Below are 26,863 nucleotides of genomic sequence, written 5' to 3'. Positions count from 1 at the left end.
TCTGGCCTCTTTTCCTGGGCTGCGGGAGGTATCTACTGGGTTGAAAGAAGGGCTCGCGGCGGCGTCGGACCCGGGGCGGTCGTACTAGTTCCCGCCCCGGGGCGGTGTCAGCGAAGTGTCCTGGGAGTCCGGCCAGCCGCTGCAGCCGCGGCGACGGTGGGCGCCGCTCCCTCCCCGCCGGCGGACCGGGTCTGGCCTCCGGGGTGGCCCTTTAAAAGGCAGGGTCTTGTCCGGAGGGGGCGGGCGGGGGGCGCTGACCGCCACCCGAGGCCCGGCCCCTCCTCTCTCCCTCCCCCTCCCTCCATCCGTCCGTCCCTCCCTCGGTCCCCGCGTCGCTCGCTCGCTCGCCGGGCGCACGCTCCGCCTCCACCAGTCGGCTCGGCGGTCTAGTGCGCGGCGTGGAGCGGGAGCCCGGGGCCGGGGCCGGGGGCTGGGAGATCTGTGCCCGCCACCCGGCGAGCCTGAGCCGCAATGGCTGAGATGGGCAGCAAGGGGGTGACGGCGGGGAAGATCGCCAGCAACGTGCAGAAGAAGCTCACTCGGGCGCAGGAGAAGGTGAGCGAGCCCGAGCCCCTGCCCCCGCGCCGTCTGGACACCTGTCCCCTACCCCCGCGCCGGGGGCCGGTCCTCGTCCGCGGCTGGGCGCTGTCACCTCCAGACGAGGGCTGCCGAGGACCTTCGGGGGTCCACAGGCTGCGCCCCGCGGCGCTCTGGGTGTCCCCCCGCGCCCGCGTCCTCCGTCTCTTCACCCCCGGCGGGGGCAGGAGAGGGCGCAGCTGTCTCTTCCCCCTCCCCCCTCTCCTCCACCCGCAGCTCCAGCCGCTTTGTATCTTCGCTGCTTGTCTGCAGGGGAGAGGCGGCCCCGGCTCTCCGGGCGCGAGGTCCAGGCTAACCCCGCCTGGAGGCCGAGGCCGGGAGGCTGGGAGGCGAGGTGGCGCTCCTAGCCCTCCCCGCGGGCGGGGCCGGCGCTAGCCGGGAGGGCGTATGCCCCTTGTCCCCAGGGTCGCTTAGATCCGGGATTCCCGAGACTGTCCCTCCGCTCGCGAGTGCCGGCGCGTCAGCTCCAGGCCTCTGAGCGTCTCCTGCGCCCGCCGTGCCCTCCTCTCCACCCGCCTCTCCACCTTCTGTCCTCGCGGGCTGAGGGAGCGGTCAGGTTTCCTTTCACCAGGGGTGCCCGCGGCCTGGAAGCTCCGGTCCGGCTCCCGCGGGAGGGGAGGGCTGCGGGCCCCTCGGGAAGTGCCCTCGCCAGAGAAGGGGCTTCGCATTTCCGGCGGCCGAGGTGAGGGTGGCGGCTCTGGCTTTGGGAGCCCGCGGCCGGGTGGGGAGCCAGCTGGAGCGGAGAAGGCGCGGCAAGCCGCCGCAGGAAACACGACCCCTCGGCCGGGAGAGCCCCTGGTCGTAGGCTGGGGGATGGAGCCGGGGCTTCCCGTGGCAACCTGACTGTGCAGGAAATGCAGGGTTTGGGGGCGGGGGTCCGCGCGCGCCGGCTTTCCATCCCCAGCCACCTCGGGTTTATTGAATTGGATCGCGCCAGTTGCTGACGCCACTTCCCCTGCCGACTCCGACTCTGAAATCTGAGATCGCAGAATCTGTGATCCTACCAGGGTGGCCCCCCTCAGCGCCCCTCCCGGCCGGCTCTGTCCCCTCTGTCGCCCGACACACGGCCGGGTGGGAACCGGGAGACCGGCCGGCCTTCCCCCGCCTGGCTGTGGCTGTTTATAAACAATGACTTTTGCAGCTGAGACCTGCGGGCTCCCTAAGGATGCAGCCACGTGATCGTCGTGGGTGGGGGGCGGCGGCGGCCGCTGGAGCTTCCCCCGAGCTTCCCTCAGAGTCTGCCTCTCATCCCCGTGGTCCCGGGCTAAGGAGGTGGTGGGTCGTGTAGAGGGAAGGGCCCTCAACCAGACTCCAGATCTGGCCTGCCCCAGCTGTCCTCCTCCCCTCCCCAGAGCGGGCGGAGGGATTAGAGCCCCACAGATAGCTGGCTGGAGGCTGGGACGGCTTCAGTTGCCCAGATTGGGGGTGGGGGGCAGATGCTGCTGCTCTTGCTCCTCCTTCACACCCCCCTCCCCCCATGACTGGCTAATCCGTTTAGGTGCCTGGGTCTAAGCCTGCTTCCTGTACCTAAGGGGCTGAGGAAGATGAATGGGAAGCTGAATGAGGCTGAGACAATTTCCTTGCCCCCATTCCAGTGATGTCCTAGCCCTCCCTTTGCTCTTGCTGTGTCCCCTTTGCCCTACTTGCCTTGTTTCTGCAGCAGCATATTTCAGGGATTTCAGGGGTGGCAGGCCTGGGCCATATCCCCTGCGGGTATGTGGTGACATGTTTCCACTAACCCCCCTGAGCTGCCGCCCCTCCCTCTTTAGCCTCTGTTGTGTGGCCTTGGGTCGTTGGCTGACAGCTGCTCAGCTGTAGATACTGGCCTTGGCCAAGGGCTGGCCCTGCCCGAGCCTGGGCCTCATGGGACTGGAGTTGCTTAGCGCTGTGGCTGTTCTTTGCCCCATGGGCTCTGGTTGGGGAGACCCTCCCCTCCAGAAGCCAGAGCGGCAGCACAGGCCTCCTGGCTGAGTCTGGAAAAGTAGCCTCCCCTGTTGGTCCAGGAAGCTGGGTGCCTCGACCCACACCAGTCTCTCCCCTCTGCCCTTCGGAGGCTCAGTCTGTGTCGAAGCCTGGCTGCTGCTGGCCTGGCCGCCTCCTCAGCATCTTCTGGTGGCCTTCAGGGCCACATCTAATTCGCATTGTCAGTGGTCTCATGGGCACCCCACCCCCACCTTGCCTTGGTCAAATCTATGAGTAATGGGGCAATTCCAGTTGTCCCGTTGCCATGGCAAGGTATTTCCTGACCAGGGACAAGCAGGAGCTTGGCTGGGAGGGCCTAGGCAACATCTGCGTAGGAAGAAGGGCCCCATCTCTCCTTTTCCTCGCCTTGATTTCCCCCCATCTCCTCTCAGCCCCGTCCGCCAGGATTCAGGGGGGCCTGGGTGGGGGAGGAAAGCTTGCTCGCTGGTGCCTTTGGAACCAGCTATCCTATTCCCCGGTCCAGTGAGTCCCTCAGGGGCTTGCCATTGCTCCTCCACCTGCCAGCCTCCACCACTGGTCTGGGTGCTCCCTGGGGGTTGGGCAGATCTATGTGTGCACCCCACATTCACCTGGCCCCAGCCAGTGCTGAGGGACGGTTAGGAACAAACAGGGGTGTTTGGGGACTTGGTGTGGGAGCCTTGATGCTGGGTGGGTGATTTGACCAGAGTGCTCCTCAGCCTTCCTTCATTCAGCAAATCCCGCTTGTGTGGAGCGCCTGGGCCTCGCTCGGCCCAGGGTGCTGAGGGGAGCAGGGTGCTTGTGGCTCTGGCCATCAAGGAGCTAATTGTTGTTGTAAGGGCCTGTGGCCTCTGGCCCTGGTGTGAAGAGTGCACAAGACCACACTGGGGGGCTCCCTGGGGTCTGCCAGCCCAGCATGGCACTGTCACAGCTCACCTCCCAGCCCCCAGCTGCCCGCAGGGTGCTCAGTACCCTGAGGTCATCTTCCCATCGCTCATTTGGCTTGTCGGACCCTCTATAAATGACTCTCTCCATTTTTGGGCCTCAGTAGGTGGCTGGGCAGAGTCAAGTTGGGGTGGAGCGTGTGTCAGATGACAGAGAGGATTAGGGATTGGCGGGCTGGGTCCTTGGTGCGGGGGATGGGACAGTTGGGGAGAAGGGACAGCTGGGGTGGGGGTAGAATCTGGCCTGATTGCCCCTGAGTTCCACTGTTCAGAAGTCCTCATGGGGCATGTGCGAGGGAGGCCAGCCCGTGCTGGAGGAGCCGGAACCATGAAGGGCGCAGGAGAGGAGACTCTGCACCCCACCACCCCTCACTGCCGGCCCTGAACTGCTGGGAGTGGGGAGGCCCGGCGTGGAGGCTCAGGGCCCAGGGCTGTCTGTGGACAGAACAGCACTGGCAGGTCACAGCTGATGCTCCCTAGAGGGAAGGTGCAGTGGCAGTTATTTATAGGACCCCGACACATGGCCATGATGGTGCCACTCTCATCTGGATGGTCAAGGTCTCCCACGCTGTAGCCATGGACCTCCTCAGTAGGAGCCAGGCCTTTGCGACCAGTTCTTATGCTCAGAGTGGCCTTGAGAGCAGCCAGGCCACACGGAAGGGCGGGGGGCAGGGAGCCCAGGTCTGAGGCCCCAGGCTGCAGTCAGTGACTCCCACTGCTTTCCCCATCGGGGTGCCTCTCTCTCACCCCCGAGTGTCCTCTCTCGTGTCCATCCCCACGTCGGCTTTGCCTCCACCTCTCTGCCTCGCTGCTCTTGTCTCTTTCCTCTGATCCTGTACATGCTTCTCTGCACCTCTCCAGGCTCGGATCAGCTTCTCTCTGAACCCGAGTTATTTATGTCGTTGGTTCATCTTGCCAGTGCTTGAGGGAAGGCTCTCCAGCCAGGCGTCATCTCTGGGTGGGGTGTTTCTGGGGGCTCAGTGGACATTTGGCTGAGGTCCGTGGGTGTGGGGAAGTTGTAAGCATGGCCTCCAGACTTCCTGGGCCCCAACAGGCTGGGTTGGGCTGAGCCCAGGCATGAGCTGAGGCCCTCCTCTGTCGAAGCTGTTGGTTCATGCAGGGCCCAAAGCAGGCAGAGGCAGTTTTGCCCAGGTCGGCTCATGGGGCTGCCGGGGGCCTGGGGGCGGTGTTGGGGTAGCGGTGGGGTGGGGGACAGCTGTGGGCCAGGGAGTGTGTGTGGAGTGGGAGAGTGAGCTGCTGGTCACTAATGGAAGGTATGGGGTGTGTCAGGAGGTGGCTGGGGGATAAATTTGGGCTGGGTTTGCTTGAATCTTGAACGCCGGTAGGATCTGTGAATTCCATGGCTTCTCAGAGAGGCTGAGGCCTCGACTCTTCACTTCTTTCTTCTCAGATGACCCCGCTGGGTCCCCTTCTCACCTCCCCTCTCTGGCATCGCCCAGGCTCCTGGCCCTCTGCTCAGCTCAGCCCACACAAATTGTGCTTCTGATCCTCCTGCCTGCCTTAGCCTGGCCTTGCCTGTACTTTTTCCCTGAGGTTCTAGAACCCCTGTGTCCTTCCTCCCTGGATCTTGGGGTGGGTATGTAAGAGACAGAGCCCAGGCATGGGCTGGGTAGGCAGGCAGCAGTGACGCAGGGCTCCTGGCTCCTCCAACCAGCTGGGACCTTGGGCAAGTTTCAGGACCCTCCTGAGGCCGGTTTCTTCGGTGTGAGATGGGGATAACAATGGTCCCCTCCCCACGCCTGTTGTGGAGAGGAGGACCTTGGACAACAGTCAGTCACAGACCAAGTCTCAGTGGGCAGAGCCGAACCGTGGCCCAGAGGCCTGCCTTCCCCCAGCCCTCCTCCCTGCCCTTCTCCCTGCAGTGTCCATTACAGGCCCCTGCAGACAGCTAATCCCTGCTGAGCCCTGGATGGATCAGCCCAGGGTGGTGTGTGTCCATGTGTGGGTGCCTGTGTGTGTGTGTGTGTGTGCAGAGGGGCAGCATGTGATGGGGAAGGGAATCGCACAGTTTTCCGGGTCGGGGTGGGAGTGGGGATCTGGACTCATGTAAGTGTAAATCCTGTGGCCCTGGGTAAGTGTACCCCCCACCCCACCCCCCCACCCCCAGGCTTCCCTCTGACGATCAGTAAAGTGATCACGGGGTTTACTTCTTCATTTACTCGGAAAACAAATACTAAACACCCACTGTACTCTAGGCGCTGTGTGGAGAGGGCTGAACAAAGGCAAGTCCCCACCACTGGAGCATGGATGCTCTCCCCTCCTCCCAGGGTGTAGGCAGACACGAAACGAAAAGTATGGTGGCAGGTAGATACAGGGCAGGGTAGCCTTTCCATAGTGGGATTTGATGGTTCAGGGCAGTCTTTCCTGAGCACCCCAGGGCCAGTGCTCACATGGTGTAAGGGATTGGTGAGGGTGTGTGTGCGTGCAGGTGTGGGTGTGTGCTAAGCCGCTTCACTCACGTCTGACTCTGTGTGACCCCATGGACTGTAGCGCTAGGCTTTTCTATTCATGGGTTTCTCCAGACAAGAATACTGGAATGGGTTGCCATACCCTCCTCCAGGGCATCTTCCTGACCCAGGATTTGAACCTGCATCTCCTGCAGCTTCTGCAGTGCAGGCAGATTCTTTACCGCTGAGCCACCAGGGAAGCCTCTGGTCATGGAGAAGCTGAGCCAAAGCTTCTGGTCTCCAGGTGAGAGAGCACTTGGGGGACCGGGGCTTCCTGTTGGATGTCACCCTGGTAGGTCACCCATACGTAAGCTCCTTTTTTGGCAAGTCTCCCTTTGGGATTAAAAGTGCAAAGAAAAGGGCGCTCATGCTGAAACCACCCCGCAGGGCATTGAGAATGCAGGCCAGGCTGCTTGGGGGTTGTAAGAAGGGAGGCAGGAGGGAACAATAAAAGGGAAGGGGGAGGCACCAAAGACAGCCCAGCCTGTGGAGGACCGTTTGCAAAATTTCCGCATCAAGTAGCAGCGCAGGGTCGTGACGCAAGGTAGTGACAAGCATTCGGTTTCTAGAGAGCTGGGCTTGAATCCCTCTCCACCGGTTACCTCCCTCGGGCAGGTTGCGCTGACCTCTGAGCCTCACTTTCCTCACCTGAAGTCAGTGGTGTGAGCCACAGAGAATACTGTGAGATGAAATGGACACAAGTGAGGGGCAGGGCTGGTGGTTCCTGTGCCGGGAACTGGCTGGCACCCTGAGCTCCTGGGGCCTCCCCAGCGAGGTTGCCAGCTCCCAGAGAGGCCGCATGGTTCTGGCCCGGGCAGCGAAGCTGGCTTAGTGCCAAGGGCTGGCAGGGGTCAGGGCTGGGGAATTGAGAAGAGAAAGATAGGCTCTTCCTGCTCCGAGGGAAGCCTTTGTCAAATATTAACTTAAAAACAACCTGATTTTGTTGCAGACCTGCTGAGCGCCAGGTGCTTGGTGAGGATTCTCATCCCCAGTGCAGCCTGGGAGGTCATCATGATTCCCACTTGGCAGATGAAGAAACTGAGGCTCAGAGCAGTGGTGTCACTTGCCCATGGGCTGTTTTGGTCCACTGTCTAGGAGATTGCGTCTCCCTTGGTGACTAGGCCCTCAGGCTGGGGGAAAGCCTGGAGACACGCACTGCAAATAAGACGTAGGTCTCCACCCAGGAGGCGGCATGAGGAGTGTCAGCTGATAGATTTGGGTCCCAAGACCTTCTCCCCCGTTAAATGAGGTCTGAGGCTGCTTGTATGTCCCTGGGTCTCCACCTGGCGTCTAAGTTTATACTTCAGAATGTGGTCTTTCTGTTTGGACGTATTTGGTAGGCCTTGGGTGCTGCTGCTGCTGCTGCTAAGTCGCTTCAGTCGTGTCCGACTCTGTGTGACCCCATAGACGGCAGCCCAACAGGCTCCGCCGTCCCTGGGATTCTCCAGGCAAGAACACTGGAGTGGGCTGCTATTTCCTTCTCCATTGCATAAAAGTGAAAAGTGCAAGTGAAGTTGCTCAGTCGTGTCCGACTCTTAGCGACCCCATGGACTGTAGCCTACCAGGCTCCTCCGTCCACGGATTTTCCAGGCAAGAGTACTGGAGTGGGGTGCCATTGCCTTCTCCAGCCTTGGGTGCTAGTGGTGGAGAATCTGCCTGCCAGACATAAGAGACACGGGTTCGATCCCTGATTCAGGAAGATCCCCTGGAGAAGGAAATGGCAACCCACTCCAGTTTTCCTGCCTGGAGAGTCCCATGGACAGAGGAGCCTGGTGGGCTATGGTCCATAGGGTCACAAAGAGTCGGACATGACTAAAGCGACTTAGGACAGATGGACGAGGTGAGGGGACAGCCTGGGGTTTTGTGAGGCAAGTCTAGGGACAGGAGTTCCTGCAAGGGGGGACAAATGGTGGTGGTGGTGTGTGTGTGTGTGTGTGTGTGTGTGTGTGTGTGTATTCCCAGATGTGTAGGCTGTGTCTACTTTATTCAATATAAAGGAGTACACTTTATCCTGAGATTGTACCTACTTTGTTGATATTTTTGCAGTAGTGTTTCTCTCATGAAATGATGGTACTACTGGCTGTTCCCTATGTTCTTGGGGAGGAAATAGTCATGATGTTGATCCCTGCCCCCCCAAGCTGAGAAGATTTTCCTGGTGTGGAATCTAAATGTCTGGGGCCTCCTGCCCTGGGGCAGTTTGCTGCCTACCCTGTGGACTGGCCGCCAGGAGTTGGGGTGGGTTGGCTGTTCTGGTCCGCGCTCAAAGCTCGGCAGTGGCTTGAGCCCCTGGAACATCTGCTCTGTGCAGCTGGGTGCTGTCTGCTGCAGTCACTACGGTGCCCCCAGCTGTGCGCACAGTGGGCGCTCAGTGCATCCGTGTTGCCTGGATGCCCGGATTCTTCAGGGAGATGGAGACAGGTTGATGGCTGGCAGAGGTCCTGGAGGCTGTGGGTTCAGGGTGTAGGGTGGGAGGGGTAGGGGCGATGTGGCTGCAGGATTTCACGCCTCCAGCGAGCACAAGGGGTGTCAGAGTCCAGGTCTTGGGGTCAGGTTCGGGGGGCATACGATGGCCCTGGCACAGGCCATCCCCAGGGGCCTGGGCATCAAACACAGAACTCCCTCCCACAGTAGTCTCAGGGCTGTGATGGTGCTGACCTGAGCCACGGGTTGAGGGCTTGGGCCTAGATGCTGGCCTTCTTAGGAGTGGGCTGGGGCCCTGCTGGGGAGCCCTCCTTGGCTTTAGACCAATTGCCAAAGAGAGGTTGGCCTGAGTCATCTCTTCCGATATGAGAAAGCTTTGGGGTGACCGGGGTCCCGGGACTCACTGACCTGAGGGTCTCTGTGATTTGCCGGCCCCAAGACTCATGGCCTCGCTCAGACCCCCCGGCCTCCTGGACCTCACCTTCGGGCCCAGGCTGTGACCCAGGTCCCAGGGCCGCCACAGACAGGGTAGGAGCGAGCCCACAGCTTGGATGGACAGTGGGGGTTGGAGCCTGGTGCTGGGGTTTGACCTTGGTGCTGCCCACGGTGCCCTTGGGCGGGGTCATGTGTATCCCCCTGTGCTGTGCCCAGGGGCTTCCCTGGTGGCTCAGACAGCAGTGAATCTGCCTGCAATGCGGGAGACCCAGGTTCGATCCCTGGGTTGGGACAATCCCCTGGAGAAGGGCGTGGCGACTCACTCAAGTATTTCTGCTTGGAGAATCCTATGGACAGAGGAGCCTGGTGGGCTACAGTCCATGGGGCTGCAAAGAGTTGGACACGACTGAGTGACTGCCATATGCTGTGCCCAAGCCTGTGCTGATGGGCTGGGTCCCTGCTGCTGGCCCCGCTCGGTGGACGAGGGGCTTGGTGGATGGGTGGATGCAAGTTGGAGACACCGCAGCCTGTGCAGTGTGCAGGCTGCAGCAGGGTAGGAACTGAGCCCCAGCGGCTGGGGAGTGAGTGGGTGGCAGCCAACGGCAGGCAGCAGCCTCCAGCGGCCGCAGCGCTGGGGGCAGGGACTCGCCACTGCTGTCACAGCCGGGCTGGGCTGGGGCTCTCAGGGCCCCTGCAAGGCCTGCCCTCCCATCCTGGAGCCCCCAGGACACCTTCCTAGGGATATTGCTGCCGCTCCTTGCTTCACTCCTGGTGTTCTGTCGCCTCTCTCCCCCTTGTCATTCTCTGGTTCTGAGGCCACTCAGAGGAGGGGAACGGGCCCTGCCCTCAAGGAGCTCCCAGCCCCACACTCTGTGCCCACCGCAGCATTGGGAAGAGCTGGGGGAAGGGCACCGGCGCCTTCCATAAGGCCTGGGCAGTCAGGAAAGACTGCTTGGAGGAAGTGGTCTGCCCTCCTTAGGCAGCCAGAATCCAGCTGTGCCCAGGAAGGCAGGGCTGCCGTCCTGGAGTCCACTACGTCAGGGCTGGGGTCGGGGCCTTCCCAGAAGGCTGCTCTACATCCTGCATTCCCTCCCACTGCGTGCAGACCTGCCATTCTGTGTTTCAAGGCCCCAGGGTGGCACCCTGGAGGGGATGACGCTGCTAAGCTGGCAGAGCTGGACAGCTGTGAGGGGTCAGTGGGTCAGCTCACCCCCAGGGCCAGGCACTCCATTGCACTCGCCTTTTGAGACCAGACCAGATGGCCAAGTGGGGGCCCCCTTGGTCCTGGATCAGAGCCGGGCTGGGTCCTCAGGGGGTGAGGGGTCATGCCAGCTGGTTGGGATCCTGGCTCTGAGCGCAGATGGCCGGGTGAGGAGTGGACGACAGTAACGTCACGTCGTGAGGATGAGGCTCAGGACGAGCGGCTGGCCAGTGAGGGGTCCGGGTTTCCACCCAGGCCTGTGCCTGAGGAGCTTTGCAGGGGCTGTGCAGCCGGAAGGGGGCTGGAGTGAGCGGAGAGCCAGCCCTTTTTCCAACAGCTGCTGCTACTTTCTTTGGACCCGTGCTCAGCTCAGCCTCTCCCCGGGACTGCAGCCAGCACACTGGAGCCCTGGGCGGGCCAAGGCCCGGCACTGGGTGCTGAGGTCAGACCTGGCCCCGGGGGGCGGGGCCGGAGAGGCCCCTCTAGGGGACCCCTGTTGCTCCCTCTCCGGCCCCTGTGGCCCTCCACCCCCCACTTTTCTGCTCTGAGGCAGCATCACCTCTCTCAAGACATGCCCTCCAGCCTATCAACAACTACCTTGGGACCAGATGTGGGTGATAAGGTGGATGAAGATGGTGACCTGGGTTGGGCCCCTGGCAGGTGGGCAAGAGTCAGGGAAAGAGACTGAACAAGGGAAGGGGAAGAAGGAGGTTGATCCCAGGAACTACCCGCCTGTTCTGGGGTCCTGGGCACTCATGCCTTCTCTGAGCCCGCGTTTCCTCCTCTGTAAGTGGAAACGGGGGTTCCTGCCCATGGACTTGTGGCGAGAGTCCAGGAGGATGTGATATGATCAGGGCCTGCTGGGGTGGACACGCAGGTTCTGTCCCAGGGAGCATCTTGGGGAACCCCTGGGAACCCACAGGTAGGGGCCGTTCTGGCTTTTGTGTTTTGAGCTGTTTCTCTTTGCTGATGAACAGATTCTTGAAGTTGAACTGCAGTGCGGTTTCTGTTCCCTTTTTCCCTGTATAGTCTGAAAACGCTAAATTGGGAGGGGTGGTGTCATCTCCTACAGGAGGGAAGCCAAAGCGCCCCCTGAGCCAGAGCTTGATTGAGCGGGTTGGGGCAGGGGAGGGCAATCGGTTCCAGGTGGGCTGGGTTGAGGGGTCTCCCGTCCCTCATTCACTCATTCATTTGAGGAGCCGGAGGCGCAGCTAAAGGAGAGCCGGAGCTTCGAGACCTGGGTGGAAGCCTGCCTTGGCCGCCGAGCCTCAGTTGCTCATCTGGGAACGGGGAAGCATGAGATTCCCCTGGCAGAACAGAGTTCTACTGGATGCAGCTGGGTCTGGATGATTCTGGAAGGGAGGACAGGAGAGCATCTCTGCGGCATTTCGTGGGTTTACTCAGAGCCTTCCCACCTGCCATTTTTCGTTTGTTCTTCTCAGTGACCAGTGCGGTCGGCAGGACTGGATTATGGTCCCACTGGGGAGGTGAGAACACTGGAGCTCAAGCAAGCCCTGGGATTTTTTTCCCCCTTCTGTTCTCCGACTTGGCCCCAGGCTGGCCTTTCCTGGGAGCTAGCACCCCCATCCCTGAATGGGGGAGAAGGTGGTTGGATGATGCCGGAAATAGATTATTGTAGTGCAAATATAAATGCCTAAGTGTTTTCAAATGAAAGCCAGTGTGTGGGGCTGCCTTTGTGGGGCAAACACCTGGGGGAAGGGGTGTGTGTGTGTGTGTGTGTGTGTGTGTGTTTGGGGAGGAGGTTGGGGAGGAGGCTGACACACTGGAGGAGAAGGTGACCCTGCAGAAAAGCCACCTTGGAGCTTTTCACATGGCCCCTGGTTCCCCTATGACTCCATCATGGTGGTGGGGGAACGTGGCTTCACAGAGGAGTCACGGGGACCCCAGAAGGTCAATGTCGGATGTGGACAGGGCTGACATAGCACTCCTTAGGGGGCCTCAGTAGAAAGAGTTCCAGGCACAGACGCCAAAGCTGTGCGGGAAAACAGTTGGGGAGGGTGCGGGAGTCGCGAGGGCAAGGGGGGGTGTTGGGGGGCCCAGGGCCGGGGAGGGGAGGGACACTTGAGGACGAATTAATGGTCAGGAATACAAGCTGAATCTTGATCTAAACTGAGAAACAGAATCCGCAATTAATTGGCTGCATTTGCTGAACCTGGGACAAGGTGAAAACGTTCTCCTGAAATACAGCTTAAGCCAGGAGGGTGTGTGTGTGTGTGTGTGTGTGTGAGGGTGTGTATGTGAGTGTGTGTGTGTGAGTGTGTGTGTGTGTGAGTGTGTGTATGTGTGTGTGTGAGTGAGTGTGTGTGTGTGTGTGTGAGGTGTGTGAGTGTGTGTGAGTGTGAGTGTGTGAGTGTGAGTGTGTGTGTGGGGGTGTGTGTGTGAGTGTGTGTGTGTGAGGGTGTGTATGTGAGTGTGTGTGTGTGTGAGTGTGTGTGAGTGTGTTTGAGTGTGTGTGTGTGTGTGTGTGTGTGTGTGTATCTCCACCGTGGGCTCTGTGCAGCAGTCTGCTCTGGAAGTGGGCCTGGCTGAGCTGGAATGTCACTGTCTTCCCAAGTTTACCAGCCCAGGCCTCCTGATGGAGTGGACCGTGGGCCTGGAGCGGGCCACTGCTGAGAGGGGTCAGGGCCCTTCCAGTGGGCTGCGCGTGGTGCTGCCCTGGATCTGGTGGGCCAGCTGGGGGCCAGCCTGGTGCCACAGCAGGGACGCTGCCCCGAGGTGTGGGTGCTGGGCTGCCTGGCCTGCGGGAGAGCTGAGTCAGCTCCGTGGGAAGCCCGTGGTCAGCAGCGGGCCAGAAGCCGGTGCCTGCGTCCTGACTTGAGTCACTGCACTCTCAGGTCACCCTGTCCTGCTGCGTGCGCTGAGAGACCAGGGGAGGCCTCCCCACAGCCTGCAGCCAGCGCAGGGCTCTTCGGAGCCTGGTGGTTGGTGGGGGCCTGGGTGTGGGGCGGCTCTCAGCGCACATCACTTCTGATCCCCTCCCCTCCCCTCTGCTGGGGACTTGGGTCACTTACTTGACCTCCTCGTTTCGATTTGCTCCTCCATAAAACGGGGTGACAGTGCCCCCTGCTAGGCCCAAGCCTTGGACGGTGGAGTCTGTGACCCTGCACCTAAGTGCGCATAGTAGGCCCTTAGCGCAGAGTCAGTTGGGGTGAGGGGCTTCTGTGCCCCAGGGCTGGGAAAGCCTTAGCAGAGTACCTCGCATAGTGTGGCGAGTGGAAAACCCACGTTCAGGTCCCAGGTCTGCTCCTCCCGAGGCCTTGACCTTGGGCAAGTTACGTGTCTGCTCTGAGCCTCGGTGCTCTTGTGTGTGAGGGTTTAATGGGGGCCACGTGCCTCCATTTCACGCCGTAGAACACTGGAGTTTGGGGTGGGGGTGTAAGGCGCCTTAGCGGGCGTGGGGCGTTCTGCTTGCGGGTCCTGCTGGACCTTCTCACCCGAGTCTGGACCAGCCTGGGCCCAGCAGTGGCGGAGGTGTGCTGGCTCAGCTTGGGATCCAGATGGTGAGGCCGTGGGGGAAGAAGAGAGAGGGAGGGCCAGAGGGGGCCTGGCAGGGGCCAGGTGTCACCTGGACCCCTTCCCCTCATGCTCAGCACCTCCCTGCACCAGACCCGAGTTCCTTGTAGGTAGCAGGAGTCCCTTCCAGCTTTCAGATGCTCCGCAAGTGTCCAGAGTCATACCATGGGCTGGCTAGGGATCTAGCCCTGGATGTTCACCCCAAGCCATGCCCTGCTCCACTCTTTTCTGTTCTTTGGCACTTCCCTGTGATTTTGTCTTTTTTTTTAGAATTGGTGACTCTGGCAGCTTAGCTTCCCCTTACTGTTGAACTGCGTTTCTTTTGGGAAACAGGGCCCTGGGGGAAGAAAGGGCCAGGTCAGCAGTGGGCCCAGGGGGTGAGCTGGTGTTTGCTGTGATTTTGGGGGCCAGTGCTCTCTGGTGGGTGTGTGTGTGGGGCATGGGGCTGGCCTCTGCTACCCCTCCCCGTCCACGCTGCCTCACCTCCTCTTAGGGAGGGATGTGGTCTTACCCCAAGGACCTCTCTAGACTGCAAGATAGACTCCAGGGCTGATGCTCGGCCTGTGTCCTGATAAGTCAGAGATGCAGGGGCCCTTTGCGTCCAGCTGATCCTCACCTCTCCACTTTGAGGGTAGAGATGGGACCCTGAGTGGTGACTGCCCAGGCTTCTGGCAGCCCCCTCATCATCCCTTGTGGTCTCTAGGCTAGGAGGGAAGACCCCAGCTCCTGTCCACTGTGTGCTGATTTCCTGCGTCTGCTGGGCTGGGAGGACCAGGGTCTTCCCCTCAGGCCTCGCTTTGCCCACCATGTTTCTCTGCTCCCCGCCAGCCCAAGAACAGTGGTGCAGGCTTAGCAGGAGAGAGCCTGGAAAAGCCCTCCTGGTGCCCTGAACAGTCACTGCATCTGCCAGGGGCAGGGGCACCGCCCAGCTTCCCGTCCCTTCTTGGCCGCTCTTGTTTCTCATGCTCATCACCGTTGCTTGGTCTGTGCTCCCTACCAGCCCCCTCCCAGCCTTCCTCCAGCTCCCCCACCCTCAACCAGGGGAAAGCAGTGGGATTGGCCCTGGACTGGGAGAGGACCACCCTGTTCGGAACCAGTGAGAACCAGTGAGTCCCCACCCTTTGATCCACCACATCTGCGAAGTGGAGGGTCCTCACAGGTGCTGGGGACTTGGAATCAGCCCAGGGGCAGAGATAGGGGAGCCACTGGGGCCACCCCCTGGGCAGCCAAGGGCCTGGGAGTGACCACGGGACCGAGGGTGGGGAGGGGTGGTGGCCCTCCCCACTGCAGTGTCGTGGGTGGGGTGTGTGACTGCGCTTTTGCTTGGCAGGACTGGGTGGAACTATTTAAAGCTGACTCTGGGCATCAGCTCCTGTGAATGACACAAATAACAATAATAAGCAAAATAATAGCAATACTGTGTTGGGGAAAAAAACACCACGGCTTATGTCCTTTAGGTACTTGTGAATCATTCCAGGTTCACAGATGTGGCTATGGACGATTCCGAGTGGTAAAATGAAGGAATAGCCTGGTTCCACATTAGGTTGAACAGACATAGGCAAAGGGCTGAGGACATTTAGAGGCCTGAGTGCGTTCATGTGCCTGAGGTGAGATCAGGAAAGGCTGCCTGGAGGAGGTGGCAGGAAGGAGGTGACTTGGCCTGGCATCAGTGGGGAAGAAATTTCTTAATGACTATTGTGGGGGTGCCCGTGGTCCCTCCTGGGTCAGACTTGGCCCCAGGCTGGTGCGTGGAGGCAGGACCTTCACCTCCCCTCCCCAGGCTCTGGCTCCATGCTCTGTTGAGCTGGGGGTGGGCTCCTGCTTTGCTGCTGCTCCACAAGGGCTGTCCCCTCACCCAGCCCAGGAAGCAGCTGATGAGGGGCTGGTGGGAGGTGGCCGGGCTAGAGGGGCAGATTCCACCCCTCTGCTGATGGCCGGCGTCCTGGCGCCTGCCTGGGGCTGAGAATAGCACCCACACTTGCATGGAGGGGACAGGTGGGCAGGCAGTGGCTCTGGGGGGGGGCGTGGTGCTGACATCTCTCAACAGGTGGCCTGGAGGGCTGGGCCGAGGGCAGGGCTGCGGTGTCCTCAAACAGCCCCATCCAGCCCCTCCTCAAGCGGCCAGCGGGTGGGCTTGTGGAACTCCTATCCGGGGTGCCCTGGCTGGGAGCCCTCCTGGCCCTTCTGTAGTGTGGGCTGTGTCCCGGGCTCAGTGTGGGAGGTTAGGGATCAGGGTGCCCTAGGGCCGCGTGTGGTGGCTGCTGCAGGGCATCAGAGGCCAGAACTTCCAGCAGCTGTTTGGGCTCAGGAGCAGGGTCATGGTGGTGGGGCTGCTGGCAGGGCCCCTGCAGAGCCAGAGGGGGAGTCTGCTGAGGGAGGTGGGGCCAGAAGCGGGAGGTGGGGCGCGGTGGGGCGAGTTGTCTCCCATGTAAGCCTGGATGAGTCATGGGGAGCTCGGGGCACCAGGCACCAGCGCGGAAAGGCATGTGTGGGCTGGGCTGGGGAGGGACGGGGGTTAGGGAGAGCGTACTGGCTTGGGTGGGCACAGTCCTAGGTCATCAGGGGTCAAGAGGTGGCGGGGGGCGGGGGGTGGGGGGAGGCTAGCCCCCGCTCTGTGCTAGGCCCTCTAACCTACACAGCCCGAGTTCATCCTCACACTTCCTGAGGGAGAGGTCTTGGCTCAGTTTTACTAATGGGACTCAGGGCTCTGAAAGATGAAACTCCTTGCCCAGGTGTACACAGCCTGGACCTGCTCCTTATGTCTCCCGGCCCCCCTTCGACTCTCCCCATCAGAAAGGGTCCAGAGGGCCCTCCTTTCCTTCCTTTCTCTTACTCACTGTCCAGACCAGATATGGAGCTGGTTGCCAGGGGTGGGAGCCACTGAGGGGGTAGTGGGTGAGGAGGGGATCCTCAGGAGCCCATGGTGGGCCTGCCTTGGCTGCCTGTCCCCACCTCCCTTCCCAGCGTCTCTGGGGACATCCAGCTCACAGTGACCCCCAGGTGTTCCCAACTCGGGTGGCTCAGGTTCCTTTCCTCTTGTTGCTCACACCCGCTGTCCCCCTCACTTTTCTCCCTGTCAGCCTATCCTTGACCCTTCCTCACCATGTCCTGTCCCGGCCATAAGCCATTATTGCCTCACCTGGGTCATCACAGTCACCTAAGTGGGCTCCGTGCTCCAACCTGCTCTGTAGTCTGTCTGCACATGGCAGCCTGGGACTTTAAAACTGTGAGTCAGAGCACAGCTCTCCAGACTTCCTCCTCCCCGCTGGAGTCTCAAAGCCCCATGGCCCTGCCCTGGCTGCCAAGGCAGTTCATACAGTGGTTACAGCCTCTGGAGCCAGGCTCACTGGCTGTGTGACCCTGTGGAGTTTTTAAGGCAGTGCCTCAGTTTCCACATCTGCAAAGTGGGGTAATGGTAGTACTTCCTTTGTGAGGTTGTAGAGGGGATTGCTTGAGGAATTGTGCAAAGGCCTCAACTCCTGTGTTCCTGGGCATCTTCCTCCTCCGCCCACCCTCCTGTCCTCTTTCACGTTCTAGCCTTGCTCTTCCCACCCCAGGGCCTTTGCACATGCTGTGCCCCCTGCCTGGCATGCTCTCTCCTTCATCGGGTCACAGAGGCCACTTTCCTGAGCCCCACCCTTTCTGTGCCCTGCGGTGTTTTTGTTCGGTTGCCACTGGACATGCCTCCGTTGGAGCACTGACCCCTCCAGGGCAGAGACCTTGCTCTGCTCACTGTAGAGCACAGCCGGGCAGCTGGGGGAGGGTGTCGCAGACCACGAAGCCTCAGCTCCAGTCCCAGCCCTCGCTGCCTAGGGGCAGGTCCCAGAGCCCAGGGGTGGGGACTCCACTTCCCCTTCCCTGTGAAGGCCAAAACTGTGGGGATGGTGGGGGGTGAGGGGGCAGTGAGGAGGGGGCAGCCTGGGCCCATCCCGAGAGGTTGGTGAAAAGTTCCTTTGTCCCCCTGGAGTGTGGGTCAGGTGGGGCGACGGCTGGAAGGGTGGGGTCTGGACGGCAGGGTGGTGCCTGAATGCTGAAGGAGGTGGCTTTCTGCTCTGGGTGGCCCTGGCCCTTCCAGAAGCCCTCCTATCCTCATGGAGGCCTCTCCTGGAGGTTCTGGGTCTGTTGACATCTAGGAATGAACTCAGCCTGATGGGTGGTCCCTGAGGGGAGGAAGCCAGTCACAACCAAGCCTGGGCCCTCTCCTGCACCCCCTTGGGGCTCTAGGGCACCCCTTTTGGCCTGATCCCCCCTCCCCAGGCTCCCACGCATGGAAAGGGGCTCCTTTTGCGCCATTGGGTTTGGGAACCGATGGCCGTGTTCAGATTCTAGATCCTGTTTACTTACCCTGGGACCGGGGATGGTAGGCCTCAAGTTTCCTCATCTGAACACCTCCCTCTCTTAGAAAATGCTTGGCAGCCTCTTGGGATGTCTGTGGATTAGCGACTACTTCTGTTTTGTGGGTGCCACCTCACCTCACTGGCCCAGCCCAGCCCCCTCCCGGAACTCCCAATCCCTTCCCAACTTTGGCCCCTGCCCCTCTGCTCCCCTGCCTCTGTTCTCGGCCGTTCCAGCCTCCCCCACCCCCTGCAGCCCACCCTAGCTTCCTCTGGGGTCTGGGTGGCCCTGCTCTGGCTGCTGCCCACTAGCTTATCTGCTGAACAGGCTGGAATGTCAGGCTTCCTGGGAGGGGGAGAGGGGAGAAAGGAGAGGAGGGCAGGGTTTCCCAGCTGGAATCATCTGGAAACTTCTTACCTGGGGTCAGAGCCCTTCCCTTCCACCTGGCAGTGGGTGTGCAGGAGGAGACCCCCCAGCACCCCCTGAACCCAGTCCCTACCTTTCCCAGGGGCCTGGCTGGGAGGCTGGGAGAGGCTGCTTTTGACCAAGCAGTTGTATTTCAAGGCATTGTTGCGGGACAGACGTACGTGGCAGCCAGGTCTTTACGTACTAGTTAAGGACGTAAAAAAGGAAACCAAACATCACTGTTTACTCTCACCAGTATTTCAAAAGGAAAGGGAAAATCATTAAAAGAGGAAGGAGATAATTTTAGAGTGACAGTCTCCCAAGAAAGGCCCTTTGGCTTCCTCAGTAGGTCAGCCGTTCTTAACCAGGGGCCCACGGGAAAGGATGATGAATCTCTGTGGACTGGTGTCAGGGGACAGTGACTTCCAGAACACGAGGACTTGTGAAAAAAAAAAAAAAAAGATTACTGTGGGGTGAGGCCTTGGAGATTCAGGGTGGATGAGACTTGGAAAGATTGTTTTTAGTTTTATATTTCATTGCAAAAATCCTTGCACACTTTGCATTCTAATACACGGTCTTTGTTGCTTATGGCACAAAAGTGGTTTCTTCACCAGTTAAATCTTTGGAACGCAGGTGGGGCAGGAATTTTTGGAGTGGGCAGACATGCTGCCTGTCATCCCCGTTTAAGAATCAAAAGTTGAGGGAATTCCCTGGCACTCCCGTGGTTAGGACTGTCACTGCTCTGAGGGCCTGGGTTTGATCCCCGGTTAGGGAACTAAGAAAGCACAAACTGCGAGCTGCAGCCCCTGGCAGAAAAAAAGAATCATCAGTCGGGTCTGGGCGTAGAAATCCATCCCGCCTGGGGTCCTTGTTCTGCCGCTCTTTAGCTGAGCGATCCCTCTGAACCTGTTTTTTCATCTGTAAAATAGCACCCAAAGTCAAACCTTTGGATGTCCTGGTGGTATGAGCCCACCTGTAAGGGAGTGTCAAGGGTGCTGAGCCCCCTCAAGGTGAATCCTTGGTGCAAGCTCCCTGGGGTTGTGCCTTGCAATGTGATTTTTTTGTGGAGCTTTGAAGGAGGAGCAGCTGCAATCCAAGGGGAGCTTTCCCTGGCTGAGAGGTGACATCCCATGGTGAGGGGTCCCCTCAAGAGTGTGAGCTGAGCTCAGAGCACTTCCCCAAGGGGAAGGCGGGATGATGGTCACCACCTTCTAGCCACCAGCCTGGGAAGACGGAGGTCCAAGGATGGGGGTGCAGAGGAATCAGGGGAGGCGTCTCTCTCTTGGGGACAGCTTTGTGTGTGTACTGGATTAGGAAGAGGGATCTGAGTCAGAAGGTCCCCGTCTCCTCTGAGATGCTCTTGCCCAGAGCCGGCCCTTTCCGAGCCAGGAGCCCGGCTGGTTCCCCTGGGAGCCTGTTGCTTTCTCTTTCTCTGGTTTTCTCTCCAGCTCCCTTCTGCATTCTGGATTCTTCTTCCACACTGTCTCCTGGCCTCCACTCAGCTTCTCGCCTGGCTCTGTGGCTTCTGGATGGTTCCTGCCACCTTCCCACTGTGCCTGGAATCGACCGAAGGGTCGTGGGCAGGAGCCGTGTCAGGGAGCATGTGTGTGTCTGTGCAGACAGGTCGGTGAGCACCAGAGTATGGACACGTGAGGGTGCAGACAGGCCCACTTGGGGGGCCTACGTGGGGGCACATTCTTGCCTCCTGGGGGTGGAATGCTGTTCCTGCCTTTTGCCCAAGGCCAGCATTTTAACATTTATCTTTCTTAAAAAGTCATTGCCCTTTTGGGAAGTCGACAGGCTGAGTCTGGCACCGCAGGAGGGCTGAGGAGTCTTATCGGCCAGGCCTCTTGCTGTGCCTTCTGGAAGTCGTGTGTTCTGGGCTCTGCTCCCGGGCAGAAGAAGCCTGAGCTGCTTCTCCCCACTGTCGTTCACAACTGGGCCAGGGAGGCCAGGCCCCTCAATCTAGCCCCTCTCTGCCTGATACCCTCTCAACGCCAGGGCACAGCGACAGCTCCCAAGCTGTGAACTGTGTCACCCTGGCCAGCAGATAACCAGTCTCAGGCCTAAATACTGTGGCTCTGGTGGCAGAGATGTCCAACATGTCCGTGTGAGTGAGCTCACGGGCCCTCAGAGGGAGAGGCAGAGTTTTCCTTGCTGGATGACAAGATGAAGCTGCCCCCTGGTGCAGTCACTAGCCAGGCTGCAGGCAAGAGCCGTACCCCAAGAGTGGCATTCAGTGAAAAGGACCCTGGAGTCAGGAGCCCTGGGTCCAGTCCTGGCCTGTCCACAGTCTCTTCACTCAAAATAGGGGTGCCAAGGCCTGCTGGAGGAAGAGGCCCAGGGACCCAGACTGCAGCTTAGTGCCCAGAACGGGTCAGCCAGGCCAGCCGCCTGGGCCAGAGGCACCTCTGCATCCCCAGGGGTCAGTCAGCGGGCGGTGTGGCCTCAACCATGACACAGTGACGGACCCAGAGGGCAGCTGCTAGGGCCCTGAGTCCAGCCCCCTTGCCACAGCAGATGAGATCTGAGCTGCACTTGCTCGGCAACCACAAAGCTACCAGACTCTCCTGGGGTCGAGCTGTGGCCAAATTCCTTCCTTTTCTCATCTCTAAAGTAGGGGTGAGAATACTTAGAGGAGGCCAGGCATGAAATTGGCAAGAAAGGACCAGGAATAGGACACCCAGAAGCAGTGAACACACCTCTCCTTAAAGGGAACCCGGGCTTCTTTGAGAAATGGCTGATTGTAGGCCCAGGGCCTACAATACCCCCTACACACCCCCCTGAGCCTGGAGCATCTCGCAGTGTCAGGAAACAAGGACATGCCCAAAGACTAGTGGAGACACGTCCTCAGGCTCCCACTGGCCAAATTTAGGACAGTTTGAACATCAAAAAGAATAATGATAGTAATAGACTATAAAACATTGAATGCAAAATGGAGGCGAGAGTCCGTAATGATGTCCCTGTAAAGACATGACCTGTATAGAACACCAGGTAATACGGAGGAGGGTAGAAGCCCTCGGTAACAGTTAGTCCCGGCAAAGATGAGAGATGCAGAGCCTCTCAGACTTTCATTTGCACATAGGGTATAAGGGGTCTTGTCAAAATGCATTGTCAAATCCAGCAGTTCCAGGGCAGAGCCTGAAATTCTGCATTTCTACCAGATTACCAAAGGGCTGTGATGCTGTTGGTTCATGGACCCCACTTTGAGTGGTAGAGTATTAAATGGACATAAAGGCATCAGGTAAAAAGTTATGGGCTGTAAACATTTATGCAGGGATGATATATCGACCCTCAGATGACTGGTTAGTTACCTAGAGAAAAGTCACCTTAGTCACACCAGAGGTCTGGCAAACACTGCCCAACCTGTGCATGTGGTCAAGCTCAGCACCGGAAGCAGGAGACGCCCCGAGGTGTTGCTGTTGAAGGACACGTTGCCTCTGAAGTATGCTTGCCAAAACAATGTTTAATCTGGACTCAATCACGAGGAAGTGAGCAGATGAACCTAGAGTGTAGGTCATGCTCCACGGGACTGGTTTGCATGCTTAAAGAAAATGTCTGTTTGGCACAGGGTCCGATACTCAATATTTTGTAATAACCTATAAGGGAAAAGAATCTGAGCAAGAATATATATATATATATCTTACAACCTGAAACTAACACAACATTGTAAATCAACTATGGTCCAATAAAAAAGTGTCAACACCATGAAAGAGAAACAAATATGCACAGTGAATAGGTGTGGGGAAATGTTCTGGATTAGAGGAGACGGGAGACACACAACCCAATGCAGTGTGTATGCTAAGTGAAGTAAGTCAGAAAGAGAAAGCTAGATACCACGTGACATCACCCGTATGGGATGTGAAATACGACACAAACGAACCCACCTGTGAGACAGAAACAGACTCAGAGAACGAACTCGTGGCTCCGAGGCTGAGGGGCATGAGGGGGCGATCCACCGGGAGCTCGGGGTTAGCAGGCCAGCTATTATATATAGAATAAGTAAACAATAAGATCCTACTGTATAGCGGAGGGCCATCCCTCAGTGGGTAAAGAATCTGCCTGGAATGGAGGAGCCACAAAAGATGCAGGTTTATCCCTGGGTTGGGATGATTGCCTGGAGAAGGACGTGGCAACTCAGTCCAGTACTCTTGCCTGGAGAATCCCAGGGATGGAGGAGCCTGGTGGGGTACAGTCCATGGGGTCTCACAGAGGCAGACGCGACTGAAGAGACTGAGCATGCATGCATGCACGAATAGCACAAGGAACTCTACACAATATGTCATGATAAACCAGAATGGAAAAGAGTATGAAAAGGAATGTGTGTGTGTGCGTGTATGTGTATATATATATACTGAATCATGTATATATATACCGAAACATATGTGTATATATATATACTGAATCATATACATATATATACCGAATCATATATATATATATACTGCTAAGTCGCTTCAGTTGTGTCCGACTCTGTGTGACCCCAGAGACGGCAGCCCACCAGGCTCCCCTGTCCCTGGGATTCTCCAGGCAAGAACACTGGAGTGGCTTGCCATTTCCTTCTCCAATGCATGAAAGTGAAAAGTGAAAGTGAAGTCGCTCAGGTTGTCTACTTGAAAGTTAAACAGTCGTGTCCGACTCCTAGCGACCCCATGGACTGCAGCCTACCAGGCTCCTCCGTCCATGGGATTTTCCAGGCAAGAGTACTGGAGTGGGGTGCCATTGCCTTCTCCATATATATATATACTGAATCATATATATATGTATAACTGAATCACTTTACTGTACAGCAGAAACTAACTCAACATTGTAAATCAACTATTTGTGTTGTTCAGTAGCTCAGTCGTGTCCAACTCTTTGCAACCCCATGGACTGCGGCACGCCAGGCTCCTGTCCTTCACCATCTCCCGGAGCTTACTCAACTCATGTGCATTGAATCAGTGATGCCATCCAACCATCTCGTCCTCTGTCGTTTCCTTCTCCTCCTGCCCTCAATCTCTCCCATCATCAGAGTCTTTTCTAATGAGTCGGCTCTTCGCATCAGGTGGCCAAAGTATTGGAGCTACAGCTTCAGCATCAGTCTTTCAAATGAAAATTCAGGATTGATTTCCTTTAGGATTGAATCAACTATATTTCAATTAAAAAAACAGTGTGTGAACCACATTTGGATCCCAGATCAAAAAGCAAATAACCCAAACATAAGGGAGATGCAGGGGACAACTAGGCATGTTTGCACATGGACATGTGCTGGATAATAGTAATAAGTTAAGAGTGAACACTGGCTGTTCTCTGGTATTACGGGGGTTTAGGAGAATATTCTTATTCTTTGGAAATGTGCCAAAGTAGTTAGGGGTGAAGGACTGGGTTAAAGGGTCGTGATGTCTGCAGCTCCTTTCCAGGGGTTGGGCTAACATATGAACAAACGAACCAAACTATTTAAATAGAGAGAAAGAGAGAAAGGAAAGGTGGCCTCATGGTGACAATTGGTGAGTTGAGGGAAGGACAGATGGCAGTCTATCGTACTATTCTTTCAACTTCTTTTGCGGTTTATAGGGTTTATATTTCAGACTAGAAGTTGGGGAGGGGGCCTATGCAATGTGGCAGTGCCTGGTGGGCTGGGGCTTACCCCTCCCCACTCTCTCCTGGCTCTGCTGAGGCCCTGCCCACTTGGCTCCTGGGTTATTGGGAAGCTGGGAGGAGTGTGGGACCGAGTGTCCATCATGGGGGCCAGGTGCCTTGGGCACCATCTGGGCAGGAGGACTGTGAGGCCAGCTGCGAGCATAGCTCTGGGGCATGGCTGATACTGTGTGTGGGCGGGAGGGTTGAGCCGGTGGGCAGGAGACAGGGGGACCCCTCAGATGTCAGGGAGTGAGCCAGAGACCCTGAGGCTGTGGGCAGTAGGGGCGGAGTGCCCTACCCTGGCATGTCTACCAGGAGGGGACAGCTCCGGTCACCAGGTGGCCTTTGGTCCAATTCGGATGGCCCCTCTTGCCTCTTGAGGTGTCTCCCTTCACAGGGATCCCAGCTGTGTGACCCGTGGGAAAGGCGAGCCTTCCACCTGCCCACCCGTCACCCAGACGGCCTGTGTGTCTGTGTGCCCCTGCCCACCTGGGAGCCTCTGTGAGGGCGTGCATCCTGTTGCTGTGGTCCCGACCGCAGGCTCTGGTGTCGGCAGGGGAGGAGGAAGTACGATAGTGACGCCCAGCCACCCGGCGCAGCTCGTTCTGCGACCAACCTCCACTGAGGCCGTGACCTTGGGGTGCTGGGAGATGATGAGGAAGGTGAAGGCCCCCTGGGGTCTCGGCCGCTGGGTGGTGGGTGCCGGGGACCTGTCTGTGCGTGTGTGAGAGAGAGGGTGGATGGGGGTGCTGGGGATGCTCTGGATGGGGGTGGTCCTTCATCTCTGCTGGTTGCTAGAAGAGCTTTTCCTGTCCGGGGTTTCCCTCCTGGGCCTCCGGGCTCCGCTCTTCTCCCCAACCTTGGCTTCTAGAAAGTGCTTATTCTTACTTTGTGCCACATGCTCAGATGTGGGCATGTGTTCCCACACAGGGCTGGCCACGCTCTGGGGAGAAAGAGGGGTCCCAGAGGGCTCCTGGGGTCAGCCTAGGGGTAAGGGCCTGTGGGCGTGCTCCCCTGCCCTTGCTGGCCCAGCTGGGGTGGCGTGGAGAGGGCCAGGTCTGCTGGGTGCCCCCCCACCTCCAGTTTGGGTGCCCTTCTTCCAGTCTGGAGCTTGGGAGAAGCCCTTTGCCTGCTTCTGAGTGTGAGGCCCTAGGTGGCCTGATTTGCCTGCCGTCTGTCCCACGAAGGTAGAGACCGTAGCTGGGAGGAGGAGTGTGTGGGGCCTGTAAAGTGCTATGCTGGGTCAGCAGTGAGTGATAACTTGCTCCTGTTTCGAAGGACACTGGCCCTGGGCACCCTTTCTGGGTTTGGTGGCCGGGTGTGCGGCCCAGCTGTGTGGAGGCTGTCACCATGGGTGGCCTGTCCCCTGGCTCACTGGCTGGCCAGGAGCAGAGGAGCGGGCCTGGGAAGACCCCTCAACCGAGGCCTCTGGGCTGTGAGAGGCTGGGGAGGGGCAGGCAGGAAGCTGTCCCTGAGCCCTGGTACTCAGAGGTGCTCAGCCGTGTCCTGCGGGCCTCCTGCCCCGCCTGAGTCACAGCCCAGGCTCTGACAGGCCGACCTGCAGATGCTGTCAGGAGGAGGCTCATTCTGCCAACAGCTTCCTTCACTTGGCCCTGCTGGGGATTGGTCCTACCGAGATTTTCAGCCCCTCTTGTCCGTGGCTGCACTGAGGATGTGATGAGAGGAGCAGGGCCACCGATAAAGCTTCCCGGACTGCGCTGGGCTTGGGCTGAGCAACTCCCACCTTGGTGTGGTGGGGCTGTGACCTGTCCTCTGTCACATTGTCACATTGTCCCTTTGTTTATTACAAGGGAGACATGCGAGATTAGTGTGACATAGGGGTGTCTGCTGCCCCCGCCCCCGCCCCCACCACAGATCTCTGTAGCCTCAGGCAGGGATTGGGAAGCCTGACTGCCTCCAGGCCCCCTCCTCACCTGACTCCTGCCCGTTCTCCAATACCTGGCTCAGCCATCAGGCATCCCCTGAACCCCGGTGGCCCGCCCGCTGCTCGCAGTGGCTGGCTGAGCTCCACGCAGGGTGGCCCCACGCACTGAGTGTGACCTCTGTGTCCCCCAGGCCTGTGGCCAGGGCTCCCCTCTTGGCATGGAGAGGGCTCTGATCATGTGTGTGTGTCCCAGGCGAGGGCACTGGTGGCGGCTGGACAGAGCTGCCTTGGGGTCTCTGAGTGTGGGGACAGATCAGGCAGGGCTCAGCAGCTGTTGGGTGGCAGGGCAGGATACGGTGGGGTCCAGGTGCCCCAGGGGCCAGTGGGAAGGGCCTCTTTCCCAGTGTCTGGGGTGCAGCAGGAGCCGTGCTCCGGAGGGTGGGAAACAGGTAGCCGTCAGGGCTGTGGGGTTTCACTGCGCCAAGTTTAGTCCCGGTCTCTGTCCTGGGGTGGGTGGTGCCCAGCTTGTTCCCCCCTGTAGCCGCACTGGGGGCTTCCCCCAAGGACAGGGCCCCAGGGTGTGTGCCCTCGTCCTCCTTTCTGTGGAGCGAGGCAGGTACAGTGAGGAGGAGACAAGGCCTGAGCCTCCACGTGCTGTGGCACAGGCGGGCACTGAGCTATCAGAGGCGAGGCGAGCAGCTGGCTGGAGCTCACGCAGAGCCGTGCTGGTCATCCCCCTCTGCAGCATCCTGCAGGGCCCAGTGGGACCCACTGGAGCCAACTGCTTCCCCAGATTCTGAGACCAGACCTCAGATTCATGTGAATGCCAGTTCTAACCCCTGATCCTAATGGCTACCTTCATGGTGAGCTCTCTGCGTGTCAGGTTAAGTATTCTCCATATGCTGCTGCTGCTAAGTCACGTCAGTCGTGTCCGACTCTGTGCCACTCCATAGACAGCCGCCCACCAGGCTCCCCGCCCCGGGATTCTCCAGGCAAGCATACTGGAGTGGGTTGCCATTTCTTTCTCCAGTGCATGAAAGTGAAAAGTGAAAGTGAGGTTGCTCAGTCATGTCCAACT

At 58.8% G+C, this 26,863-nt stretch overlaps 1 protein-coding gene across 39 annotated transcripts in view; it reads left to right on the top strand.

Moving 5' to 3' along the window:
* Positions 1-371: 371 nt before the first annotated feature.
* Positions 372-26,863, top strand: part of BIN1 (bridging integrator 1) — a 56,651-nt gene continuing 30,159 nt past the window's right edge. For 24 of the 39 annotated variants that reach the window (XM_086372058.1, XM_086372055.1, XM_086372047.1 and 21 more), the window contains exon 1: positions 372-555. In XM_086372058.1, coding sequence (XP_086228184.1) covers positions 472-555 — 84 coding nt within the window. In that variant the 5' untranslated portion in view covers positions 372-471. Of the gene's footprint in view, positions 556-826; positions 1,280-24,139; positions 24,563-26,863 lie in introns of those variants that run through there. The other 15 variants (XM_086372072.1, XM_086372062.1, XM_086372007.1 and 12 more) reach the window with 10 other exon arrangements.

Source organism: Bos grunniens, chromosome 2 (genome assembly GCF_055505025.1).
Source record: "Bos grunniens cultivar Pamir isolate PY7600 chromosome 2, Bosgru_T2T1.0, whole genome shotgun sequence".
Taxonomy (NCBI): domain Eukaryota; kingdom Metazoa; phylum Chordata; class Mammalia; order Artiodactyla; family Bovidae; genus Bos; species Bos grunniens.
The sequence above is the reverse complement of the archived record's forward strand: the minus strand, read 5'-3'. Positions and strand labels throughout refer to the sequence as shown.